The sequence below is a fragment of the Mustela putorius genome, unplaced genomic scaffold (assembly GCF_011764305.1).
Source record: "Mustela putorius furo isolate JIRA1106 unplaced genomic scaffold, ASM1176430v1.1 tig00003909_pilon_pilon_pilon, whole genome shotgun sequence".
Classification (NCBI taxonomy): domain Eukaryota; kingdom Metazoa; phylum Chordata; class Mammalia; order Carnivora; family Mustelidae; genus Mustela; species Mustela putorius.
The window spans coordinates 6,985,309-7,012,337 of NW_025422057.1; the positions used below are offsets into that span (position 1 = coordinate 6,985,309).

General features: G+C 40.4%; 1 protein-coding gene across 3 annotated transcripts in view; it reads right to left on the reverse strand.

Annotated features, from left to right (window-relative positions):
* The window catches only part of ZRANB1 (zinc finger RANBP2-type containing 1), a 58,046-nt gene extending 37,654 nt beyond the window's left edge, over positions 1 to 20,392 (reverse strand). Inside the window, exon 1 of one of the 3 annotated variants that reach the window (XM_045069018.1) lies at positions 19,969 to 20,392. Coding sequence is in view for 2 of the 3 variants with exons in the window: in XM_004751744.3 (XP_004751801.2) it covers positions 1,699 to 1,739 (41 nt within the window). In the remaining variant the exon portion in view is untranslated. Of the gene's footprint in view, positions 1 to 1,698; positions 1,919 to 19,968 lie in introns of those variants that run through there. The other 2 variants (XM_004751744.3, XM_013055714.2) reach the window with 2 other exon arrangements.
* Between the last annotated feature and the right edge of the window lie 6,637 nt (positions 20,393 to 27,029).

Below are 27,029 nucleotides of genomic sequence, written 5' to 3' on the forward strand. Positions count from 1 at the left end.
AATGAAATTGTACTTTAGAATGCAAAAGGGATAAGCAGAAGATAAAGGGAGGTTTGTTCTAAGAGGGAAGCAAGTTAAAACAGAGAAGCCACTAACAGATGTTTAATTTAAGCCAGGTCATCACCATCGATTTAGAAGAGTAACCAACAGTTAAGATTCAAAGAGAAGAGAAAGAACACAAACCACATAACTTAAACATGTAACCATTCTCAAATTATGAACAACAGAGATTCTTATGCTATCTAGGTACAGCATCCTTATGCTTGATTCACTGAAGAATTCAGAAGATCAAACAAAGTCAACTCTATCATTTTTGCTAAAGGAAGAAAAAGCAGCTTAAAAGTGCTACTTATCCACTGCTCTTATTAATAATAAGCACAGGCAGAAAAGAAAAATGTTGAAGAGTAATCCTTACAATCAGAAAAGGAACACTATGAAATACAGATCAAGTTCCTTGATAGCCTAACACCCTTCAAAATCTAGTTAACTCTGAAGCACAAAAAAATAAAAACTATACATCATCTACTGGGACAATAAAATCAACAGAATGTCCCTAAGATAACTATTAGCATACTCATGCCAATAGAATTTTGAATACTCATACTCAAAATATTCAGTATTTAAAATACACTCAAAATTCAATTCATACTAAAAACCTATATTCAATATTTTAAAAGGTTCATAGGATTCTACACTGGGCTTATTACTAACTACACTAAAATGAAGACTTCATGATTTAATGCCAACTAATTTATGAAGTAACTTCCACAGCAAATTTAATAATTACTTTTTATTTCTTTTCAGCAGAACGGTATTCATTGTTTTTGCACCACACCCAGTGCTCCATGCAATCTGTGCCCTCTCTAATACCCACCACCTGGTTCCCCCAACCTCCCACTCCCCCGCCCCTTCAAAACCCTCAGACTGTTTTTCAGAGTCCATAGTCTCATGGTTCACCTCCCCTTCCAATTTCCCTCAACTCCCTTCTCCTCTCCATCTCCCTTTGTCCTCCATGCTATTTGTTATGCTCCACAAATAAGTGAAACCATATGATAATTGACTCTCTCTGCTTGACTTATTTCACTCAGCATAATCTCTTCCAGTCCCGTCCATGTTGCTACAAAAGTTGGGTATTCATCCTTTTTGATGGAGGCATAATACTCCATAGTGTATATGGACCAATGAATATATGTCCGTTGTGTATATTCGTCCGTTGAAGGGCATCTTGGTTCTTTCCACAGTTTGGTGACCGTGGCCATTGCTGCTATAAACATTGGGGTACAGACGGTCCTTCTTTTCACTACATGTGTATCTTTGGGGTAAATACCCAGTAGTGCAATTGCAGGGTCATAGGGAAGCTCTATTTTTAATTTCTTGCGGAATTTCCACACTGTTTTAATGGCTGCCACTAAAGCGTGACTCTTCATTTACTTATATCCCTTCTCAACTAAATATCATCCTGCCACATATTTTTAACAAGAAAAGTAAAAAATCCTAAGCAGAGTAACAGAAGCTTTTGCCTCCCTTTCTCAGGGATTTTTCTGACCTGAAAAGCTTAATCTTTCACTTTGTATGTGTTTATTACTGTGTCTCTGTTTGCCAAGTCCTCACCCCATTTATAGTGTGAACTCCATTAAGAGGACAAATTCACTACAAGAAAGGCTATAATTTATTAGCTAAAATAAAAATCACACTTACTAAGGTTTTAGTTTCCATGCTATAACCTCCACCTTGCACATGGTTAGAATAAAAGTATGACTTATAAATCAGACCAAAGACAAGATTCAGTCTTCATGCTGGCTCAAGATTCTGACTTCCTCAGGAGACACTGGCAGAGCGTGCTAAGTAGTTCTGTCTGACTGTGAATAGCTAGTCCTGTAAAGGAAACCAAAACTGAGTTTCACTTGAAGCCTGCTATTTTATCCAGTATTTATTTTTTAAAAAGCCTTTATTTTAATCCTACTCATTTATTTTAATAATGAACTGTATTTAGCATTGTAATTTAATAAATTAAATTTATTTAGCAACAAAATTAGCTAACTCATTGTGCTGGTCAGTCAAATAGACATGGGAAAGACATTTTTCTCTAAAGCCTTAGCCGTGTGTGTATGTGAACTAATGGAATCCCTAATATTCACTGAGTCGTGCTAAATCAGTTCCTACCCATACTACTTGTTATTACTGAAGAGAGAAAGGATGTAAACTAAGCAGAAAAGCAAAAAATAAATACTGCTTGTATTTAGCCTGAAGTCTTTTTCTCCTTCAGCAACTGTATTTTCCCCCTAACCCAGGTTATTTATATTTATATTGCTTAGATTTTGAAATTTAGCTTGTACACAAAGATTACATACGCTCCAAAAGCAGTCCAAAAGTGTGCGAAAGAGCAAGAAACTATAATCATACAGTTCATATTTCATATTCACTAGGCAGTTTCTTCCTTTAGTTTCTCAGGAATGAACTATAAATAAGTTGCTTGTGCTACTGGAAAAAAAAAACATGGTCAAGTAGAAACTTATCATGACAAGAACAAATGACATAATGAATATATATACAGGGCTACTATACGTAATTTCAGTATTTCATTCAAAATATTCACATTCAGAATTTCATGCCTGCTTCACTAAGTCTTAGTTTGATATGTTTATAGGCTCAACTGAACAGCTTGTAAATTTACATGATCTTAGCTCACCTTCATGGAACTAATGTGCCAGCACAGCGTGTTTAAATGTCCACATCTGACCAAAAAAAACAAAAAACTGTCATAAAAAATAGAGTCACTGTCATATATGCCTGGTAAGTAGCCTCCCTCTTCAAAAATCCAGGTAACTAAGCAATACCAAAACCATGCTCCAAAGTTTTAAGGCAAGTGAATTATATTAAATAATGATGTATACAGTGTCAACTCTATGGGAAATTGAGGCTTTGGAGAAATACCGTTTTTTAGTAACTGAAAACTAAAACTCACTGGAGAGGATTATCTGAGAGAGCCATTTACATCTGCTGTAATCAGTAAGTGGAATCAAAGAGTAAAGATGACTTTGGCTCAACTATATGATTTTGCATTACTAACAACAAATTAACACTAAGTACTTCTTTTCTTCCAGATGTCAAAAATCCCCCAAAAAACATAAAATTATTTTTAATAGCAACCAGCTCTGAGAATTAATACTGTACAGCAAAATAAAACTGTTACAAAATATCTTTCATGTTAACATAGTCATATATCCAAGTAAATTTAATTTGCAAGTCTAATTCTATCCAAATTATATCCAATGAATTATACTTGCATTAATTGGTGCAATAAAAAGCAAAAACAAAATCTGCACAATCTGGACCCACACAACTTCTACTCTTCAAACAAATATTCCTTGGTTCGAATGCCACACCAACAATTCTCATCCTATGGATCAAAGAATCCATGAATCCATTCGTGCATCAAGCTCTACCTGCAGACAGACTGAATAATGTCTCCAACTATATCAATCAGTCTTAAACTGACAATTGCTTTTGAGTATATACTTCCCAGCTGAAATAATAATAAAAGCCCAAGTATTATGAGTATACAGACTAATGATCAGGGGAAAAGAGAAGCTATCAATTAAACATTTTTTATATTGTCATGCTTAATAATGAATTAATTAGCTCATATTAGTGAAGCATTACCAAACACTGTTGAAGAACCAGATCCCTATTAAAGGAAATTCCTCAAAAATCATAGCTACCCTACAAATTCTCCCAAGCACCTACTAAAACCCTATGGAAAAAAACGGGAGAAGTGAAATAATCCTCATCATGTATAAACTCCTTAAGAAAGAAACAGGTTGCCAGGGTGGCTCAATTGCTTAAGCATGTGCCTACAGATCAGGTCATGATCTCAGTGTCCTGGGATCAAGCCCCAGGTCAGCCTACCCTGCTCAATGGGGAGTCTGCTTCTCCCTGTCCCCCTCCTCCTGCTATGTATGCTCTATCAAATAAATAAATCTTTAAAAAAAATAAGAAAAGAAACAGAGAAGCCCCCTTGCCAGTTAGTTTCAAATGGTAAGTCATCCAAATGAAGGACTAATAGCAGTCTTTAAGGTTTTGTATTAGCCTTATTATTTTTTTTTTTAAGATTTATTTATTTATTTGACAGAGAGAGAGATCACAAGTAGGCAGCGAGGCAGGCAGAGAGAGAAAGGAAGGGAAGCAGGCTCCCTGCTGAGCAGAGAGCCCGACACGGGACTCAATCCCAGGACCCTGAGATCATGACCTGAGCCGAAGGCAGCGGCTTAACCCACTGAGCCACCCAGGCGCCCCTATATTAGCCTTATTAAATATAAGTCTCTACTCAGTATATAAACACTAACTCATTAATATAAATTGTTGATATAAATACTAATTAACATAAATCTATGGAAATTTATAAATGCTCAGAAAGCATCTTAGCAGAACAGAGATGCAAGTTAAAACTAGGTTATTCCAAGCATGCTGAATTTTCAGGTTCTGTTACAATATCACATGATAATTCTGAACTGTAATACTGACATATAAAAAGTACTATTTAACTCTTTAAACCAAAACTCCCACACCGTCATTCCCCTCTTTTCTCTTCCGCATCTTTCTACATCACTGTCCTTCCTCACAACAGTCAACAGAAAAAAACAACTGGCCTTGAGCAAGATCCTGAAGACTGATGATACAGTGAACCCTTTCTCCATAAAGCTGACCTCATTTCAGGGCTCCAATAATTTATCACATCCTACTTAAACCTCTTCTCTTCCTCTCACAGCAAACCCTTAACCCTGATTTCTCCTATATCCATTAAGGACACCATGAGGACCTCTGCACCCAGCACAGAATGGCAGAATCCTCTTGAATTCTGCCCTTCCCCCGACCAGGGTCTCTCTAGTGGTTTCTGTCCAATCAGTTCCTTTCTTCCCATTTCCCACTGCCATCAACCCTTCTCAGTTCAGGTCAGAACTACTGTAATAACCTTCTAAGTATCTTCCCTTTCTAAATCCACCCTTCCTGTAATCCACAGCTTACTGTTACCAGAAAAATCCTAATAGCAAAGCACTCTTTCCTAAGCAATTCCACAGCAGTAAGAACTCCCAACTCCTTCCCATAGTCACACACACAACCCACCTCACAGACTCACTCCCCAACACTTCACACATACCCTAGCCTCATGCAATTACTACCCCCAACCCGCCCCAGTGGTACATGAAGGCACTACCTTTACAAACCCAAGCATAACAGACACACGTGCCCAACCTGTGGCAAATCCCACCCCTTCTTCAAAGCTCAGTTCAAGTCTCCTCTCTCTTAGGAGTGTTTTCCAAATCACTTCAAGTATACCAAACCACCACACTTCCACTAGCATCTGGCACTGACTGTATTCCCTACTGGTACTAGTTTCCAGAATACTGATTTGTGTGTGTTGTCTTCCCTGTATTATTCCCTCCCTCAGTTTTCAATCAGGTAGCCAAGCTTTCAAAAACTGTGGGTCAGGGATGCCTGGGTAGTACAGTCCATTAAGGGGCAGACTCTTGGTTTTGGCTCAGGTCATGATCTCAGGGTCGTGGGATCAAGTCCCACATCGGACTAAGCTCCACAAGCAGCATGAAGGCTGCTTAAGTTTCTCTCCCTCTCCCTCTGCCCCTCAATATCCTCCCCACCCATGCTTGCTCAGCACACATGTATACATTCTAATAAATAATTTTTAAAAAACAAACTGTGGCATGGAGGGCATCAAGTGGCATGAAATGCGGACCAGCCCTGTGTTTAGTAAAGTCCACAGAACAGACCATACTGAGTGTACTGAAAAGAGACGGGAAAAATTTCAGGCACAAAGAAATTTTAGGGGCTGGGATCCACTCCTGCGGCAAGACCTCAGCAGACAATTTCCACCACCAACAACTAGGTGTATCAGAGCCCAGGCACTCATGAGCGGGTTAACTATTCAAGTCCTGCGATATAAAGGATACAAGTCCTTTGGGTCCTGTAAAGGTCATAAAAACTTTTGCAATCACTAAATACCTTCTGAAAGTGCTAAATCTATGTGAAATTTTGTAAAAAGTAATCAAGAATCAGATCTCAAGGGATGCCTGGGTGGCTCAGTTGGTTAAGCGTCTGCCTTCAGCTCAGGTCATGAGCCCAGGATTCTGGGATCAAGCCCCTGTCAGGCTCCCTGCTCAGCGGGGAGCCTGCCTCCCCCTCTCCCTCTGTGCCTCCCCCTCTTCCTCTGTGGCTCCCCCTCTCCCTCTGCGGCTCCCCCTGCTTGTGCTCTGTTAAATAATAAAATCTTTAAATAAATTTAAAAATTATACAGAATATTCCCATGGCATATCTAGATTGAGAACTATTACAAAATCTTTAAAAAGTTGAGCAACAAGACCTTAAAAAATTATTTATAAGGGGCACCTGGGTAGCTCAGTCAGTTAAATGTCCAACTCTTGATTTTGGCCCAGGTCATGATCTCAGGGTTCTGAGATTGAGCCCCACTTGGGAAAGACTCTCTCCCTCTCCGTCTGCCCCTCTCTCTTAAAAAGAAAAAAAGTAAAAAAGTTATTTATAAAACAAAATATACTAAATTTAGCATCTAACACTGAGTGAGGAAAAAAAACAACTTGGAAATAGTCACTATGGTTCTCAACTATAAAATACCTTAAGGGTTTTTTTGTTTTGTTTTGTTTTTATTTTGGAGGCAATCCCTGAGACAGAAAATATTACTAAAGCCAGCCTGTAGGCATCTGGGTGGCATAATGAGTTAAGCGTCAGATTTCAGGTCAGATCATGAGATAAGCTTGAGATTCTCTCTCCCTCAAATAAATAAATCTTAAAAAACAAAAAACAAAAAACCAACCTGATTTCCCTTAAACTAATAAACTAATCCAAATTACTAAAGAAACCACAGTATATTGTGAACAGCACCTATACATAGTCTGTTTTAAAGGAAAGACTGCAACATAGCAAGTAAATCAATTTTCTCTTAGAGCCTCAACTCTCACATCTGTTAAAAAAAAAAAATGAATTAAGATAATCTCGAGAATCTCCATCCCATATACTAAACTGTAACTATCAAAGCATCTCAATATTCTTCAATGTAAAGATTCACTTTAAAATCTTGTTCATTGAATTTGTTTTGCAAATAAATACTCTATTTCCAGAAATAATGAAACATTTTCCTAACTTTTCCCTGCTCCATTTGTTACAAGTTCTGGTAGCAAGCCCAATTTATTTTTTTTTAAAGATTTTATTTATTTATTTGACAGACAGAGATCACAAGTAGGCAGAGAGGCCGGCAGAGAGTGAGAGGAGGAAGCAGGCTCCCCACTGAGCAAAGAGCCGTATGTGGGGCTCGATCCCAGGACCCTGGGATCATGACCCGAGCCGAAAGCAGAGGCTTTAACCCACTGAGCCACCCAGGCACCCCAGCAAGCCCAATTTTTAAAATACATACTAATATCAAGGTAACAATCACTTAATAGATGTAAGCAGCATTAAAAACTTATTTTTAAAATAAAGCTATTAAACAGTCATATACCATACCATCTATGAATTACTTGTGCCAAATAATAATAGTTATCAAACCTGAGTAAGATCAAGCTTCCAGATCTAATTACCAGTTTGCAGGATTATAGGGGATAGACAGAACTGATTCCACGGAGATGCAATCAGCAAACTCCTGTGTGTGGGGAGGGTGTGCATTAAAACTTAAATACATGTTAAAAATTAACCTCAACACTGATATGATATTAAGAAATTATTGAAATTTTAAGGTGTGATTAACAGTGCGGTACCTATGCTCTTTAAAAAGACCTTTTCAGGGCACTTGGGTGGCTAAGTCGGTTAACCGTCTGCCTTCAGCTTAGGTCTCAAGATGGAGTCCCACATCAGACTTCCCACTCTGCTTTTTCCCTCTGACCCTCCCCCTTCCATTGCTTTCTCTCTCTCTCTAATAAACAAATAAATAAAATCTTTTTTTTTTTTTTTTTAAGTCCTTTTCAGGGTGCCTAGTGGCTCAGTGAGTTGAATTTGGATCAGGTCAAGATCTCAGGTTTATGAGATCAAGCCCTACATCCAGCTCAGCAGGGAGCATGGAGCCTGTTTAAGGTTCTCAGTCGCTCTGCCAGCCTCTCACCCACCTTCCTTTCTTAAAAAAAAAAAAGTCCTTTACTCTTACTGAAAATATTTACATTGCTGTAAAATGTCTGGAATTTGCTTTAAAATACTCCCCTGGGAGGAAGCAAGAGGAACATAAATGAAACAAGATCAGCCATGTATTAGTACCTGGGTGACAAGAGTATGAGAATTCATTTTCCTAGCCTCTCTCTATGTATGTGTGTATGCATGTTTGAAGCTGTTCATAATGAAAAGTTTTATTTTTCATTATTTTTCATCATTTTCAAATCTATTACAAAAGTAACAAATGCTGTTCAAGACTGAGAATTAAGGCTCAGACTATTAGAAAAAGAGCAGGAGGGGCATCTGGGTGTTGCAATCAGTTAAGGAAGGGACTCTTGGTTTCAGCTCCAGCTGTGATCTCATGGTCCTGGGAAGGAGCCTCAAGTCAGTCTCTGTGCTCAGCAGGTAGCCTGTTTAAGATTCTCTCTCTCCCTCTGCCCCTCCCCGCCCCCATGCTCATGCTTTCTCTCTAAAATAAGTAAATAAAATCTTAAAAAAAAAAAAAAAAAAAAAAAGAGAGCAAGGAAAGAAGTAGTACACTGCATAATATTCAGACTGCTACTCAAATGTTTGCCAGGGGCCTGTGACAGTCTACAAACTGTTTACTGGTCTATAGAGAAAATGAGAGTAAGCATTTTCAAACTTCTGTGGTAATTTTACAGAATTTTATGACTGTTGAGTCTAATAATAAATATTTGTGTTTGAGAAGCAATGTTTAAAACATTTGTAAAACTTACAAATACAGCTTCTTTCTAATAACTTGCAGGTACAGTTCATAAAATAGAAAAAATCTCTCAAAATATGAACCAAAATCTATTTCAATGTAAACTTGCACAGGTGAATGTCACCCTTCAGAAAACGAAGTTAAAAAGTGATTTTTAAAAAAAGGCCTTTTCAATGTCTCTCATGAACAGAGACACAAAAATCCTCAACAAAACAAACCTCAATTCCAACAATGTATAAAAAGAATTATACATCACAAGCAAGTGGGGTTTATCCCAGATATCCAAGGCTAGTTCAATTGTTCAAAAAAATCAATTAATGTAATCCTTCATATCAACATACTAAAAAAGAAGAAAAAAAAAAAACACACACAAGATCACACAAATACATGCAGAAAAGGCATTTAACAAAATCCAACAAGCCCATTAGAATGGCCAAATCCATGAAGCAGGGGGTAAACTCTCAGCAAATTAGAAATACAGGGGAACTTCCTCAACATGGTAAAGAGCATATATAAAAAACCCACAGCTAACATCATATATAATGGTGAAAAACCAGAAACTTTCCTATTAAGATCAGTAATAAGAGAAAAATGTTTCCTCTCACCATTCTTTTTAACAACAAATTAGAAATTCTAGCTAATGCTGTAGGAGAAAATTAAAAGTACACAAATTGCAAAGAAAAACTGTCTTTATTGACAGATAGGAACGTCTATGTAGACAACCCCCCAAAATCAACAAAATGGCACCTAGAGCTAATAAAGTGATTATAACAAGGGAGTAGGATAAAAGGTTAATATACAAAATCAACTGCTTTCCTATAATAACACAATGAACAAATGGAATTTGAGATTAAAAACATTATCACCATTTACATTACCACCCCCAAAATTTAAATACTTGGGTATAACTCTAACAAAACACATACAAGACCTATATGAGAAAAACTATAAAACTCTGATGAAAAATAATCAAACAGGAACTAAGTAAGTGGATTATTATTCCATGTTCATGGAATGGCAGACTCAAACAGTCAAAATCTCTCTTCTTCCCAACATGATCAAGAAATTCAATGCAATCCCAATCAAAATTCTGTGGGTATCAACAAAGCAATTCTAAGTTTATATAATTTCCAGAATAACCAACAAGTAGTGAAGAAAGAAAAAGTCTGAGAACTGATCCCCCTAGCTTCAAAACTTACTATAAAGCTACAGTAATCAAGACAGTGTGTTATTGGCAAAAGAACAGACAAATAAGCGAATGAGATAGAACAGAGCCCAGAAACAGACCCACAAATATAGTCACCTGATCATCGACAAAGGAGTAAAGGCAATACAATGGAGAAAAGATGTCTTTTTCCAAAGAAAAGAAAAAAAAAGGCACTGGAACAACGAGACATCCACACGCAAAGAATTTACGCACAGACATCACATCCTTCACAAAAATTCACTCAAAATGAGTAACAGACCTAAATGTAAAATGAAGAACCATAAAATTCCTAGAAGATAAAATAAAAGGATATCTAGATAACCTTAGCTATGGCAATGATTTTTTAGATAAAATACCATGAAAGAAATACTTCCTGAAGTATTTGTTACAATTTAAAACTTCCACTCTGCAAAATACAGTCAAGGGAATGAAAAGATAAAGCCAAAAATAGGATAAAATATTTGCAAAAGCCCTATCTGCTACAGGATTTTTATTCAAAATATACAAAGAACTCTTGAAACTCAACAGTAACAAACAATCCAATTAAAACATGGGCAAAAGACCTAAACAGACAAACCTCACCAAGGAAGACCTACAGATGGCCAATAAGCACATGAAAAAATGCTCAACATCCTATGTCAATAGGAAAATGCAAATTAAAACAACAATTAGATACCACTACACACCTATTATAGAATGGCCAAAATCCAGAACACTGACAACACAAAATGCTAGCAAGGACATAAAGTAACAAGACCTCTCATTCATTACTGACAGGAATGCAAAATGGTACAGCCACTTACAAAGAGTGACAGTTTCTTCATACAACCCAAGAACTGTGCACCTTGGTTATCTACCCAAAGTCGTTGAAAACTTACGTCCACAGAAGTCTGCATACGGATGTTATTCGTAAATGCCAAAACTTGCAAGCACCTTCAGTAGGTGTGACACATGATCTAAAGTGAATGGATAAACTGTGGTAAAATGAAATACTACTCAGGGACGCCTAGGTGGCTCAGCCAGTTAAACATCAGCCTTTAGCTCAGGTCAGGATCCAAGAGTTCAGGGATGGAGTCCCACATCGGGCTCCCCGCTCAGCCAACTCTCCCTCTGCCTGCTGCTCTCCTCGCTTGTGCTCTAACAAATAAATAAATATTTAAAAAAAGAAAGAAAGAAATACTATTCAGTACTAAAAACAAGTGAGGGATCAAGCCATAAAAAGACACAGAGAACCCTTAAATGCCTATTACTAAGTGGAAGAAGCCAATATGAAATGGCTATATACTGTGAGATTCCAATTACATGATATTCTAGAAAAACCAAAACTAACGAGTCAGTGAAAAGATCAGTGGTTGCCAGAGCAGAGAGGATTTTTAGGATTGTGAAAATATGCTGTAGGACACTATAATGGTATATACTTGTACATCCTATGGGTTTTGACACATACAGTATGGCGATATGAAAAGTGAACTTTAAATGATGGAATCTGCTGATAATGATTTGTCATGGCAGATTCATCAATTGTAAACAAATGAACCACTTTGCTGATTAATATTGGGGGAGGCTATGCCTGTGTTGGGGCAAGGGATATAAAAGAACTCCTTATACTTTCTGCTCAATTTTACTATTAACCTAAACTGCTCTAAAAATAAAGTCTATTTTTTAAAATCTGCTCCTTAATTTTTTTGTCACTAATACACTGGAAACTCTTCCCCAAAAAAAAAAAAAAAAAAAAAAAAAAAAAAAAAAAAAAAAAAATCAGCTCTCAAAGAATGATAGAGAGTTTTAAAAAGACCACAGTAACTTTTGGGTTGAACCTAAAGCTGCTCTAAAACATAAAACCAAATCTGAAATAAAGTCACACCTAAAAAATTTTAAAAAAAAGACAGAAATTACTACAAAGAGCTCCTACTGACCAAATTTGGATCAACTTGAGCATCACCATAAACAGTAACAACAAAGTTTTTTTTATTTTTTTAGATTTTACTAATTTTTTTAGAGGACATAAAGAGAGAACAAGCAGGGGAGGAGAAGCAGAGGTTGAGGGACAGGGAGAGGGGAAAGAATCTCAAGCACACTCCACACTGAGCACCGTCAACCAGATTCGGGGCTTGATCCCAGAACCTTGGCATCACCACCTGAGCTGAAACCAAGGGTCATGCACTTGACAAACTGAGCCATCCAGGCGCCCCAACAATAAAGATTTTAAAACACTGACTAAAATAAAAATTTGTAAGTTTACATAGACATTGATAAACACACAAACAAGTAAATGAGAAAGCTCCTCCTTGCAATAAAAATCCAACTAATAAATGCAAAAAGGGTAACTGAATTCGAAAATCACTATTTGCACGCACCTGGGTGGCTCAGTCGGTCAAGTGTCTGCCTTCACCTCAGATCCCGAGGCCAGAGTCCTGGGATAGAGTCCCAGGTCAGGCTCCAGGGAACCTGCTTCTCCCTCTGCTGGCAGCTCCCCTTGCTTGTGTGCTCTAACAAATAAAATCTTTTTTTTTTTTAATGGCAGACTCCAACACATAGTCTGAAATTTTCTTTTGCCTTTATAAAGATCATTAACGGAGTAAGTGCCAAGTTTAAGTAAGATTTGTAGAATCTTGGGGCACCTGGCTGGCTCAGCTGGTAGAGCATGCAACCTGACAGGTCTTCAAGCATCTACTCGGTCACTGAAACACAAATACACACGCACTTCAAGAATATCCTACAGGGGCACGTGGGTGACTCAGTGGGTTAAGCCTCTGCCTTCAGCTCTGGTCATGATCTCAGGGTCCTGGGACTGAGCCCTGGGTCAGGCTCTCTCCGCACAGTGGGGAGTCTGCTTCCCCCTCTCTCTGCCTGCTTCTCTACTTGTGATCTCTGTCGAATAAATAAATAAAAATCTTAAAAAAAAAAAATCCTACATTTTCCTTTAGTAATTTCCAGTGCCTTCCACCAAAGTGTTAAGGTGAAATCTACTTTAATCTACTATGGGAAGATCAGTTCCATCTCTTGATATTTGTACTCATTTCTCCCATATACAGGAAAATGTACTGCACTTCTTAGACGCAAATTCAAGTCCCTCTCCACTTCTTATTGAATCTCAGATATTGGCCAAATGAATAAGACCCAAGGGTCCATTGAAATACATTATGATAATGCCATACCTGACTTTAAGTAGGTACTAAAACCAATAACCTCAAGATCCATATCCCATAATTAATATTACCAACAACTGCCATCTTGAAATAACACCACCTTAAATTATGTATGGACCTTTAGGCCACAAAACACTTACATTACTTCCCTTAATCCTAAAAACCGTCAGGTATTCACCCCTAAGATACCTAGAATCTCCCTGAGCTACAAGTATATTCATTTTAATGACAAGGAATCCAGGGCACTAGGAAAAGTAAAAATGACTTGCCCAGGGTCACAAAGCTTTAGGAAGTAAACCCCAAATTCTGACTCCGGTTTTTTCTCATTAGTCTATCACAACCTTCCAGGATTACAAAAACATTTCCCTAGAATAAAACATGAATATTAGGTGACATGACAGGCTGACTATAGTCACTGTCTCTAGCTACCACAAGGCACTGATACTACCTCCAAAATAAATCCCAAAATTTTGATTTTCCTCCAGAATCCCCTACCACAGCCCTAGTCCCAGCCATCAACTCTCCTGTGGATTACTGCAAAGCCTCCCCACTATTCTTACTGCTTCCTACCCTATCCACCACCCATACACAGAAACCACAGGGATTCTTTAGAAAATGTAAACAAGATCACAACACAAGGATTTAAAGCCTCTAATGGCTTCTGATCCACTCTGAATAAAATTAAAATTTACCAGCCTTTCTTGAAAATCTCTACATAAAATTGGAGTTCTGTTCCCTTTTACCAGCAAGCTTGATCGCATGTTAAGAGTTTTGTATCTGAAATCTCTTCTGCCTAGAATGCTCTATCCCCAGACTTGCATGTGGTCAGCTGTGGTCACTGAGATCTAGGTTTTAACACCACCTCCACTCAAAGATTTTCCCGGACCACTCAGTCACATCCACCACGTGACCCGGCTTGCATTATCTGCAGGGCACTTATCACTAGTTGGTTGGTTTTCCTTGTCTGCTCCTAGATTGCCTCTCCATAGAGGAATGTAAATACAAGTCTTGTTCACCTGGGTATCCCAACATCCAGTATGGCTGCTTTTTTAAGGTGAGTAGGTCATTACTAAATGTTTTAATTCAGTAACAGTTCTATATAATCTACTTTTTTAAAATCCTAAATTTCAGAACACACAGTAGGTGCCCAAAAATTAATCTGCTAGATGAATTTCTATAAAAATAATGCCTTCAGATTTTCAACTTAATAAATATCCCCCACATATCCCACCATACACACAAAGGGAGACAGACGAAGTGGGGAGACAGAATTCTCTCTTCCTATCTGTGAGGATGAGCCATACGGAAGAGGGTCACTCCACCTTTCTTTGGGCGGTCACTCCACCAGACCCACAGTACAAGCTCCGGGGAAAGTGAGACAAGGACTAGACAGGAGTATCTTTCCAACCTCATCCACATGCTTAGCTATCCTGAAGCCTCTGCTGGTCCTTAAGCAAGGCATGTAATTCTCAATCTCCATGCCCTCACACACAGGTTTGCTTCTGCACAGGATGCTTGCCCCTTCCCACGCACCACGGTTTCAGAAACCTACCACTTCTGCAAGGACCAGCTTAAATGTTTCCATCTCTGTAAAGCCCTTCCTGACCCAAACCCAACCTGTGCTAACTTAGTCACTTCTTTACCACTTCATACTACTTAGTTTTGTGAATTATGATTTCCTTCCAATGACTGCCTATGAAAAATTTACCTTTATGTCTCTATAAACAATGTCAACTCTGCAAGTCACTTACTCATCATTTAGGCAATAAAAAACAATGAAATATTCTACTAGTATTTACTGACTAATAGCATTTTTTGGGTAGCACTTCAAAAAAAAATTAGGCAAAAATTAGTTCTGCAAATTACTGCAGTTCCCATGTGAAAACAAACTTTAGTCTTACAAAACACCAAAAAATGAGTTTTTATAATAAAAATTTATAATAACATATTACCCACCCTGACCAAAAAAAGCAAAGGATTTAGAAGTATGTTTGTTAAAAACCACAGAAATGATGTCCTCCCTTCAGAATTCCAATCAAAGTGAATTGCTGCCACTTAACAGAGTTAACCATGTGACCCAGCAATTCTATTCCCAGGTATCTACCCAAGAGAATTGAAAACTTAGATCCACCCAGACACTTGTACACAGTTATTCAGAGCGGCCTACTTCAAAATAGCCAAAAAGTAGAAACAACCTGAATGTCATCAATCAATGAATGGATAAGCATAAACAAAATGTGGTGTGTCCATACAATATTAATTATTCAGCCATAAAAAAGTACCAATACATTTTAGCCACAACATGAATAAAGCTAAAACATTATGCTAAGTGAATGAAGCCAGACACATATTTATTATATGATTCCACTCATACAAAATGTAGAGAACAGGCAAAACCATAGTGACAGAAAGATTAGTGGTTCCCAGACACTGGGGCAAAAGAGGGAATGACTGGATGATGGGTACAGTTTTGGGGGTGATAAAATGTTCTGGATAGTGGTGATGGTTACACAACTTTGTGAATACACTAAAAACCAATGAATTATATACTTCCTTAAAAGGGTGAATTTCAGGGCACCTGGGTGGCTGAGCTGGTTAAGTGTCTCCCTTCAGGTCAAGTCATGATCCCAGGGTCCTTGGATCAAGTCCCATGGGGGGTTCCCTGCTCATCTGGGAGCCTGCTTCTCCCTCTCCCTTTGCCCCTCCCCCTACTCATACATATACTCTCTGTCTCAAACAAATAAAATCTTTTAAAAAAAAAAAGGACTTTCATGGCATATGAAATAAACTTCAATCAAACTGTTACTTTAAAATTAAGGAAAAAATGGAAAATATGCAACTGATTCCCACAAACTTTATGTATTCAAGTATTTTTTTTATGTGCGTGAATTCAAGCCACATAAAATTCTGACTTACCAAATGGTGAAAAACCAAAATTATGTTGTACTGGTTAAGGAGAGAGTGAGACAGCCTACCCTTAATACAGGAACTATAAAAAAAAGGAAATTCATTTTTTCATTACTGAAAAGTTAAATTCACTAGGCAGCTGAAAAATTATCAACTTTATATTCAATTTACGTGACCAACATCCTTTTTAAAATTCAAACTTTTGTCTCTTGTCAAAAATTTCATCTTAACCAAAATACCACCCTCCCAGAAAGCAAAGAATGCTTACTGATACAGATTTCTCAACTAGTAAAATTACTGGTATCAACTCCAGGGAAGTGCCTTTTACAAATGCAAATAGCCTAAGTAAAAATTCTTAGTATGTCTGGAAAGGTCCTAAACAGACTAATTTCAGCTTCGATTATGCTAAAATGGTTGTTCTGACGCTTAAAAAAACGTCTTTATGTAAACTACTTTCTTAAAAAAAAAAATCCATCAATTACAAGGAAAAAATATTTTGATGAACTGGACAAAGAGGCCAAGTTCCCACATATATGCAATGGATAAATCAAGATTGTTTACTGCTAAGAGACTAGGTATCCATAAAATACCAAGCCTCCTACTCACTAACGCAACAGAAACATATACACCTATTTTCCAAATACACCAGCACCCACCCATGTACTATATAATTACAGGTTATCCTTGGTGTACAAAAATACTACGGACAGGCTTGTTTGTGTTTTCTTCCAACAGCGTTGACAGGTAGCAGTGAATCACACATTCTCCTGTGTCTCGTCTGCCTCATGATCAATGACACACGCTGCCAACATCTGAGGTTAAGGATGCAAACTGAGACTACAGATTATTTTCTCCTTCTCATGATGCTAAATGTTACCTGTATATAAATATGGGACGACCTCCCTTAGTGTCACTGGTGCGAAACGCAAACCGCAAAGCAAGTAACTGCGAGAGACTCAAATCTGAAGGAAACTACAGAACTGCAGTACTTACTGTAATTTGAATAATACATGACTACCAAATTGTTGAGCGCAGGCTCCAGGAAGAAAACCAAACTAGTAATAGAAATAAACATACTGACCCCCCCAAAAAAAATTTTAAGAGAGAGACATAACTTCAAGTATTTTATTTCACAAATCATCAAAATTCCAGAAACCCTACTACTCAGAAGACTACAAACAGCATATCCTAGAACACATCTATAACAAAAAATATTTTGTCAAACCATGTATCCGTATTTCAGTGCTGAATATACTGTTCGCACAGAAAAAGAATTCACACCCATTTCTCAGAGGTCTAATTGGGGAGCATAATAAAAACATAAAAAGAGGGGCACTTGGGTGGCTCAGCTGGTTAAGTGACTGCCTTCGGCTTGGGTTCCCTGTTCACCTGTTCAGTGGACAGCCTGCTTCTCCTCCCTCTCGCCCCCCATGCTTTCCCTCTGGCCTTCTCTCTCTCAAATAAATAAAATCTTTAAAAAAAAAAAAAAAAGATATATTGAAATCCAGCCTAGCATATGCTAAGAAAAAAAAGAGTCCCACACAGAAAAAGAAGTGAATAGATCCCTCGAGGTTGTGATCAGAAAGGCTTCTCAAGAGACAGGACTCAACTGGGCCCAAAGTAAAGGGAGTATCCATGAATACAGGGGAAGACGGTTTCAAACAGGAAAGAAAAAAAAAAAAGCCACAAAGAAAAGCCAAGAGGAGGGACTCCACAGCAGCAAAAAACAAGTTAGTTTGGCTAGACCTAAGGATCCATGAAGGGAAGAAACAGGAGTTAAGACTGAAGTGGATCAGGTCCAGATTACAAAGAAACTTGAACACCACATCAAGAAGCTTACAACTTACTTCGCATGTAATGAGCATTACGGAAGTTTTTAATGTTGTGATGTGAGGGGATGAGAGTGTTAAAATGTTAAGATATTATTTACCCAAAGCATAAGCAAGCACAAATATTCCAAATGAGACTGCATATCACTGGGAGAAAATGTGTTCAAAACCCAGGCCTAACAGTTTATTACTGGGAAGAAGGGAGACAGCAGCAATACTCAAATAATAAAACTTTCGCAAGTTAAATAAAAACCTAAGCACTCCACTTCTCCAACTCCCATTTAAAGTTTCCAGTTATTATAAAAGCAATAGAAGTGTAAAGCACATTGAAGAGCCTTCACTGAACAATTACACATAGGAGGCAATTTACCCCGAATATTGTACAACCGGATCCTGAGTTCCAGAACTGTGTTACCCTCAGCCCTTAAATGTGGTGTGCCATAAACCTTAATCCCCGCACAGAGGGGGATTAAGGCCCTAGGTTGAAAATACACCACCAAAAATGAGTTCATCCTATTAACCCAAGCACATTTCAAGAGTAAATAGGAGTGTCTCAAAGCTCTGAAGCATTAGTAGGTGTTGAAACATCAACAGAAATAAAAATCCCTCATGACATTCAACTATCCTCCCCAAAGATTAAAATGTGTCAGTACCGTCCTTTTAGTTTCCCTAATAGCCCAATAAAACCAGTGTCAAGAAATTTTAGTATAAGTGAACGCATTTCTTAAGATCCAAAAATCAGGAGGGAGCAAGGTTCTAAATTTCTTCAGAATTACCTCATTTAATTAATAACCACCAGGAGACGAAGATTCGGCTTTATTTTTCACACAATTTATGTGACTTTCCCAAGGCCCTTGGCACAAACCAAGATCAAAATTCTTTATGGTTTCCCCTGGCATAAGATTTGTACACTGAGTCATCCATGTTTGATCAAAACACGGGTACCCTTGAGGTCGCACAAGTGATAAAGTCAACTAAAAAAGAGACCACAGAGAGAACTACTCATTACAGAAGGTTTTCAAGACTTCAGGGTTTCTCAACTGTATTCCTAAAACAATATTCTTGAATGTTACATTTATTGACAACCAAACTGTGGGCAAACAGACCAAAATGCTGAGCAGAGAGAATGGCGCTTAACCTGACAGTCTACGGAGTTCATGGAAAAGACGACTCGATCGACGCGAACTCAAAATTCTCAGCCAGAGAGTTTCAAAACACCGGTGCACCTCAAAGATAATGGGCCGGTTCAAACTTCCCCGGTGAACCCACACTGCCCGTCCCTGGTGCCTAACACAAGTATTCACTACAGTCCTTTTGTCTGTGAAATAACCCAAACCAAACCCCAGCGTTGAAAAGAAAGATACTTGCACTGAACGATCATTACGACGAGCGAGGGGCAGCCAGTTCTTCCCCCAGTCCCAGCTCCTCCTCCCCAGCCCACCCTCGTCGCCCACCGCCTCTATTTTCTTAGAAATGGCACCAGCCGGAGGCCACCTCGGGAGGCGGAGAGGAAGCGGCCAAAGGGCCGCAATCCAAGTTTGGAGACCAGCACCAACTTGTGGAGATGGAAGCAAGTATTACGGCCTATTGCAGAGCAGGAGCGAAGCCCCACTCACCCGCCCGCGGGGGGCAGGAAAAGAAGTTGGGGGGCGGGAGGGGGAATGCGGCGGAAGAGAGGTGGCAGGGCGGGCAGCGCGTCCAGCCGCGGCTCAGCGATGCTCGGTAAACAAGCTCGGCGGACCCACCCTCCCACAGCCCCGGGCCCGTCGCCGCACCGAGAAAGCCCACGATGGGAGCGCGGCCGCGGCCCACCCGGCCCCCTCGCCTCGCGTTGCCTCCCCTCGCCCGCGACGCCGCCCCAGGGGGCGCGGGCGGGCGGCCCCGGAGAGCCGGCGGCCTGGGCGCCGCCAGGGAGCGAGGGGCCGAGCAGGCCGCAGAGGGGGCCGCGAGGGCCTGCAGTGGGGCGCCCTACTGTGGCCCGGTTACCTGGCGGCGGCGGCTCCTCCAGCTCCTGCTCCTTCTCCCCGTCCGAGGCTCAGCGCCCGGAGGCGGCGGCGGCGGCGGCGGCGGCGACTCCCCGAGCAGCCCGCGGCGACGAGCCGAGCCCGGCCCCTCTCCGCCTCCCTCCGTGCCGCCACCCGTCCCGCTGCTGCCGCCTCCGCCCTCTCCCCTCAGTCAGGACATGGTCTCCGCGGGCCCGCGCGCAGCTCCGGACTACCGGGCGGGGTTGGGGGGGAGAGGGAGCAGAGGGGCAGAGAGCAGGCGCGGAGGCGGGGGCCGCTTCGGGGGAAGAGCGGGGAGAGTGGTGGGGGGATCGGCCTCAGGCGCTGCGGCTCCTAATGGCGTCGGCGAGGGGCCCCGGAGCCAAATAAACCCCACGGCAAGCAGCACAACGTCAAGGCGGGACCCCGCCGCTCGCCGCCCTGTCATTGGCCCGGAGGTCGCCAGCAGCGCAGCCAATGGGCGGCCGCCTCTTTCCGGGCGCAGGAGGCGGGCTGCGGAGTGGTGACGTCATGCCGGCGCCCGGCCCCGATTGTGAGGCTGCGGCCGGTCGGGCTGCGGGCCCTCGGTGCCGTGCGGGCCGCGCGGAGAGGCGAAGGGGCGGCACGACGTGCGCGGAGCAGGGGGGGCCGCCGCCGGCGCGCCCGGGGCGGTCGCTCGGCTGGCCGGCTCCCATTGCTCTGTCCGTGCGGCCGATTCGCCCCACTTCCCAGCCCACCCCCGGGTCTCAGGTCTACCGGGTTACTCAGTGACAGATTCTCGCTCTAATACAAACCTCCTCGAGGTTTACCTCCTCGCTCTGATACACACTCTGCAAGACATCGGGAAAGATCGATGTTTAGGGGTTTACCGATGTATTTTTTGCGATGTCTATTTTTTACGTAAACCCTACCTTCGGGGCGTATATCCATTTCTACGTGTGTGTCTGTCTGTAATATGTATGTTACATACGCAACATTACGATGTGCGCAAACATGATGGAGCCGTGCAGTTCTATGCCAGCTCCACCTCAAAAAAAATTTTTTTTAAGTCTAAGCCATGGAGACTTTGCTTTCCCCTCTCTTCTGCGATCTCCTACCTCTCTCAGGGTTGCCTTCTCTGTAGCATGGAGATGACCTTTTCTGTAAATAGTAAATTAAGACAGAGGATAAATTACAACCCTGGAAGTACTTCCCAGAGCCCACATCTCAAACAGAATATGTTCTCGGGTGATGTATTTTGTGTAGTTCTTCTTTTACTTTATTTTTTTTTTTAAGATTTTATTTATTTGACAGAGATCACAAGTAGGCAGAGACACAGGCAGAGAGGAGGAAGCAGGCCCCCTGCTGAGCAGAGAGCCTGATGTGGCCTCGATCCCAGGACCCTGAGATCATGACCTGAGCCGAAGGCAGAGGATTAACCCACTGAGCCACCCAGGCGCCCCTTCTTTTACTTTAAATATAGCCAAATAGATAAGTCATTTAGCCTTGTGCTTAAAGCCCGTTTGTCCAATTTTTCCAGCTAGAGAGCTTGGTATTTCTTAGTTAGTGGGACTTCGCCTTGAGTTTTTCACACTTCAAAATTGTATTTCAAGAATTTGGAAGACCATAAAGTGCAACAACTCTTGAAAAGTCGTAGACCGCTTTAAGTTACCTGTGGAAGAACTGTAGCACTGTGATGGGCTTTACCAGTGGTATTGGACACTTCAGCTTCAACAGGAAAAATTACTGAGCATTTAACTGGATTTGGGAAACTGGGAGACTTCTTTTGGTAAAACTACTCGCGGTATTATTCTCATGAAAAGTTAAGGATATGTGTATAGCCTTACTATAGCCACTGAATAATACCTTGTAGACCTACCCCTCACCAACAACCTTCTTCACAGCCATTCCCGTGACAGAGATTTTCAAGAATCTCGTATTCCCAGAACATTATTTGGTCAAGGACTTGTCAATAAATTGAGTTTAAACCGCAAGAGTCATTTGCGTACAAAACTTAACACTTAATCTCAAACATAATTAACACAACTGTAGATTAAACACCACATTACTATGTAAGAACAAATGGTTCAACCAACATTTCACTTTGAAAGTATTTTAAGAGCTTCTGAGTACCTCCAGCTTCCCCTTCCTGCACCTCAGCTGCAAACCACCTCACCTCGGAGTCCATGAGAACAGCAGAATGCAGTGGTTTTGTTTAGTTTGAGTTGTAGTTGATTTTGTTAAAGGGATATAGTTGGGGTAAGGCTTTATGAACTCTTCACTCAAGTTAGCAAACATGAAGTAAGCACCATGTGCCAGAGAACAAGAAGTACACAAAGATGAGTAAGATATATTCTGCGTTTGAAAGACTACAGCATAGGAAAGAGAGCAAGACAAAAATAGCCACAATTATAATATGAGGTGGAATGTGCTAAGTAAATTCAAATGAAAATTACCTTGTAATTGAGAGGAAGAGCAAATCCAAAAATGACTCTATGTTAAAGCTAGGGGAAAAAATATGTGCTATTTTTAAAAAATAGTTCTTTTTCTTAGAACTCTTAAACTAAAATGTAGGGACAGTATAGTTTTGTTGACCATTAGTTTGTTTTGGCTTTGGGGTATTTCCCAAAAACTTGTAGAAAATGAAATTTCCATTTTAGTTATTGTGAAGGTCTTGGATTCCAAATGATGCATCTGTACTTAATTCCTTTACTAGTTCAAAGCCATGGAAAGGTTTTGAGCAAGAAAATGCCAGTACTGGAGCTATATAACCTGGAACGTCTGTGGGACAAACTAGGGTAGAACTAGAAGCAGGGACAGAGATCCAATTAAAAGACGAGAACCCCAAACCAAAGTAGCTGTTAGAATGGAAAGGGGGGGGGCAGACATGAAATAAGGTGGCAGGAGAAGGGTCAGCGTTTGCCAGTGTCTGAATCTGAAGCAAAAGAATCCAAAGTCTGAGAACTCTGGCTGATATGAAACACAGGAGAGGAACTAAAGAAGAGATCAGGTATGTCCAGCTCCTGGGCTCAGGAGGAAATGTGTAGCAAGCAGGGGAAATGCTGGTCTGAAATGTGATAGGCCAGAGCTGGAGATAAGCAGATAAACATCGGGAGCTTATCGATGTAGAAGTGACCCCTAAAGGTGCAGGAATAGGAAACAAGATCTCTGAAGGAAGAGGAAAGACTGGTCAGAAAAACAGATTTAAAAGAAAAGAAAAAAGATATTCTCAAAGCCAAAGCAGCAGCAATTCTCAAGAACATGATAATAAACAATGTCTGATTCTAGAGACTTCAGAGAAAAGGTCACTGGGTTTGACCAACAAGAGGCTTAGTGACCTTCTGGAGAACCATTCTCAGTGGCATGGTGGAGAAAGAAGGCAGATTTCAAAAGCTGAAGGCATGTGTGGGCATTGAAGCAGTGATTATAGGCTACCAGTCCGAGATGTTTGCCAATGCAAAGAAGGCAGGAGATATAATAATAATAGACACAGGGAGTAACAAGAATAAGGGAAAGGTTTTGTTTTCTTTTACGTATTTTTTTTTTAAAGAATGAGCATATCTGTGTACTTTTGTAAACAGAAGAGAGAAGGTGAAGAAAGAAAAAAGTGATTCCAATCCAATAGGGAGGTAACCCAGAACATAGTGCTTTGTCTGGACAAGCAGAAGGGCCCTTTCTTTCTCAGAAACAAAAGGAAAGGAAGACGTGAGAAAACAGTAGTGGAGGGAGATTCTGATCGGAGAGAGGTGACAGCACTGACTCCATACTCTTTCTCCTCCTGCTGGCAGCAGGCGCAGGTCACCTGCTCAGGGCTGGACTGGGAAGCTGGAGGAGAACCGACGGATGTCGGGGCAAAGGTTGTGAGGAAGCAAACCAAGAAGAGTAGAGAAAGAAAAACAACAAGGAACCACTTTCTCCGACAAGGTTGAGAAGCCCAGACCTCAGAGGTCACCTAAGGGAGATGACACTTCCAAATAAGGAAAATGAAAGGCACTCTGCTGAACGGAGGGACAGCAGGTCTAGTTTGCTTCGAGTTCTATGCTCCTATTTATAAAACCTCTAAAGCAGGTTTTATAAAATTGGTGAATTTCCCTAAAAAGAAATGCTAGAAGGATTGATTGTTACAAGAACAGATTCTCAGCCATGTTGCAGAAAATGTCAGTTGCATAAACTGCAAAGTATATTCCATTTACTATATGTGGTCAACATGATTCCTCAGTTTAAAAAAAAAAAAATCTCTTTACAGTAGAAAATGCAGTATAATGGTGCTGTCCGATCCATTTTTATGCAATAAATGACACTGTTTTGAGGAATACGGGATTATAGGATTATCCTGTGACTGTCCTGGACACCAACCACAAATCTGACTGGGATAAAATCTCTCACGAAAGGGCCAGGTATGTGTGTAAGGCATCAAACAGAATACCGCTCACTTGATTTAACCAAGTCCTGGCCAGGCTGGGTCTTGACTCGTCTCCATGGGTGAGAATTTAGGCTCATAGAAACAAGATCACTCTACATCTAGATAAAGAAATTTTCATAAACATCACCTAGGTATCCTTGTATAAGTTAGACTCACTGAGTTATGAGAGAATTGAAGTTGTATGGAGTCTTTGTAAGAAGTCTGGAGACATCAGATATCTGAAAGGACTTCCCTTGTTTTTCTCTCTGGATCTAGAAAAGTTTTGTAAGAGACAACAATGTGAGGGTGGAAAGAATGTGAACTTTGGAGTCAAACAGAGCAGAGTTTAAATTCTGCTCTGCTGTGTAGCTGTCCTGAGTCCCCATTCTCTCCTCTGAGAAATCCAGAGTTACTCTGGCAGTTAATCAGAGGGTCGATGAGATTAGAGGCAAAAATTCCTAGCAATAATCATAAGCATTGGACAAATGTCTTTTTCCCCCTTTGTGTTTTACTTATTTCAGATAACAGCTATGGAGGAATCATGCCATGTCAGGCTTGTGCTGTGTGCTGGTCTCAGCACCAAGGGGCTAACGGGTGGGGGGAAGAGGGGGAGAATTTCTTCACCTGGGGTCCCCGTGCCCCGTAGGGGCTGTAACCATGGATGGGAAGAAGAGACATCTTCATTTCCACTAACATTTAACCAAAATGAAGAAGTCACATTAATTATCAACGTAAGTCAACAAACCACAGTAATGTTAACAAACCTGTGGCTTTGGCGCCAACAGAAATCACAGATTTCTTAGAACACATTATAACTGCAGATGGCTCAAAATACACTTTATTCCCACCACAACTGTAAAACCATGGTGGCCATTAGACCTGGGGCTAGCTTTTTATTTAATGTGTTATTTTAAAAGTGCTTAATGTTATAGTTTTTTTAAGTATTTGATAACAAGGAAACCAATTAAGTTGTAATAGAGTTACCTCATTTATTTTATGCATTTAAGAAATTATTCTGAGGGGCGCCTGGGTGGCTCAGTGGTTAAGCCGCTGCCTTCGGCTTGGGTCATGATCCCAGGGTCCTGGAATTGAGCCCCGCATCGGGCTCTCTGCTCAGAGGGGAGCCTGCTTCCTCCTCTCTCTCTCTGCCTGCCTCTCTGCCTACTTACGATCTGTGTCTGTCAAATAAATAAATAAAATCTTAAAAAAAAAAAAAAAGAAATTATTCTGATACGGACATGACTTTTTTTTAAAAAAAGGTTGAGACCCACCTCTAGTTAGGGAAGTTTGAATTTTCTCCATTTCTCAGGACAAAGGCAAACTCCAAACAAAATAATCAAATTATTTATGTTCCAAAATAGGACACAGACTAAGCAAACCATGCCATTCCCTTGGAAAGTACAAATGCAAAAAGGGAAGACTGTGTTTTGCAGGTAAGTATAATGAGCTCAGCAAGGAGAGAAGGGGAGGCAGAGCATAGTGGGGAACAGGATGGATGGGATGGGTCCACTGAGGAAACTGAAAAAGAGAAAAGCAGGACTGATATCTGGTCAACCTTAAATGTGCCTGAACTCTAACCTCTTGTGAAGCATTTTTGCTCAGTTTATAGTTTTTATAAACAAACCTCTTCCCATTCAGTGCTGACAAGTTAATGCTACCACCAGCACACTTAAAATACACACACATACACACAGCTGAAATAAACATACTGATCTAGGGTCTAATACTTTCTTACATGTCTTACTATATATATGCTCATGAAAGGGAGGCCTGGCTGGCTCAGTCGGTTAAGCGGCTGCCTTCAGCTCAGGTCATGATCCCAGCATCTGGGGATCGAGTCCCACATCGGGCTCTTTGCTCTGCAGGGAGCCTGCTTCTCCCTCTGCCTCTACCCGTCTCTCTGCCTGCCTGTACTCTCTCTATCTCTCTGACAAACAAATAAATAAAATCTTAAAAAAATATAATGCTCATGAAATTGAAACGATTTTGCCTCCTTGCCAAACACTAAAGTGATAAATCATCTGAAGAGTGAGGAATGACACGGTATTTTTCATTCCTCTCCTTCCATTCATTTCAGAGACCACAGTCTAAAAATATTTCAAAATATTTGAAAGCATTCATGATGCCATTCAAGTATTTCCTAAATACTTGGTGATTCAAGCAAATGGTCTCATTGGCTTAAAAAACAATAGGTAAATTCAAATTGTGGACCAAAGGGAATAGTCAGTATCATAGCTTCACGGCTAGGAGGAAACCATAAAGTTCACAATATTTGGTTATCTTCAATGTATTCATAGTAGCTATAAATTTACAATATATAAGCTACATATTTAAAAAGGGGCCGGTCAGACAGAAAGGTAGTTTTAGGACCAATACAAAAAGTATTCAGTTGTTCCATGTAGGAGTAAAACATGAATCTATAACTAAGGGAATCACTGGCTGGTATCCATATATTACCTGGAGTTTTAACAGCTTTCACAACGAATAAAAAGTATCATCTCTGTATGTGAGTTATTTTGACCCTGTGGGGCACCTGGCTGAGCATGTGACTCTTGATCTCAGCGTCATGAGTTTGAGCCCCACATTAGGCATAGATCTTACTTAATAATTATTTATAGATATTTTGACTGTTTGATTCACAGTTAAATCCAGAGTACTGAGAATGATTCTTGGCACATAAAGGT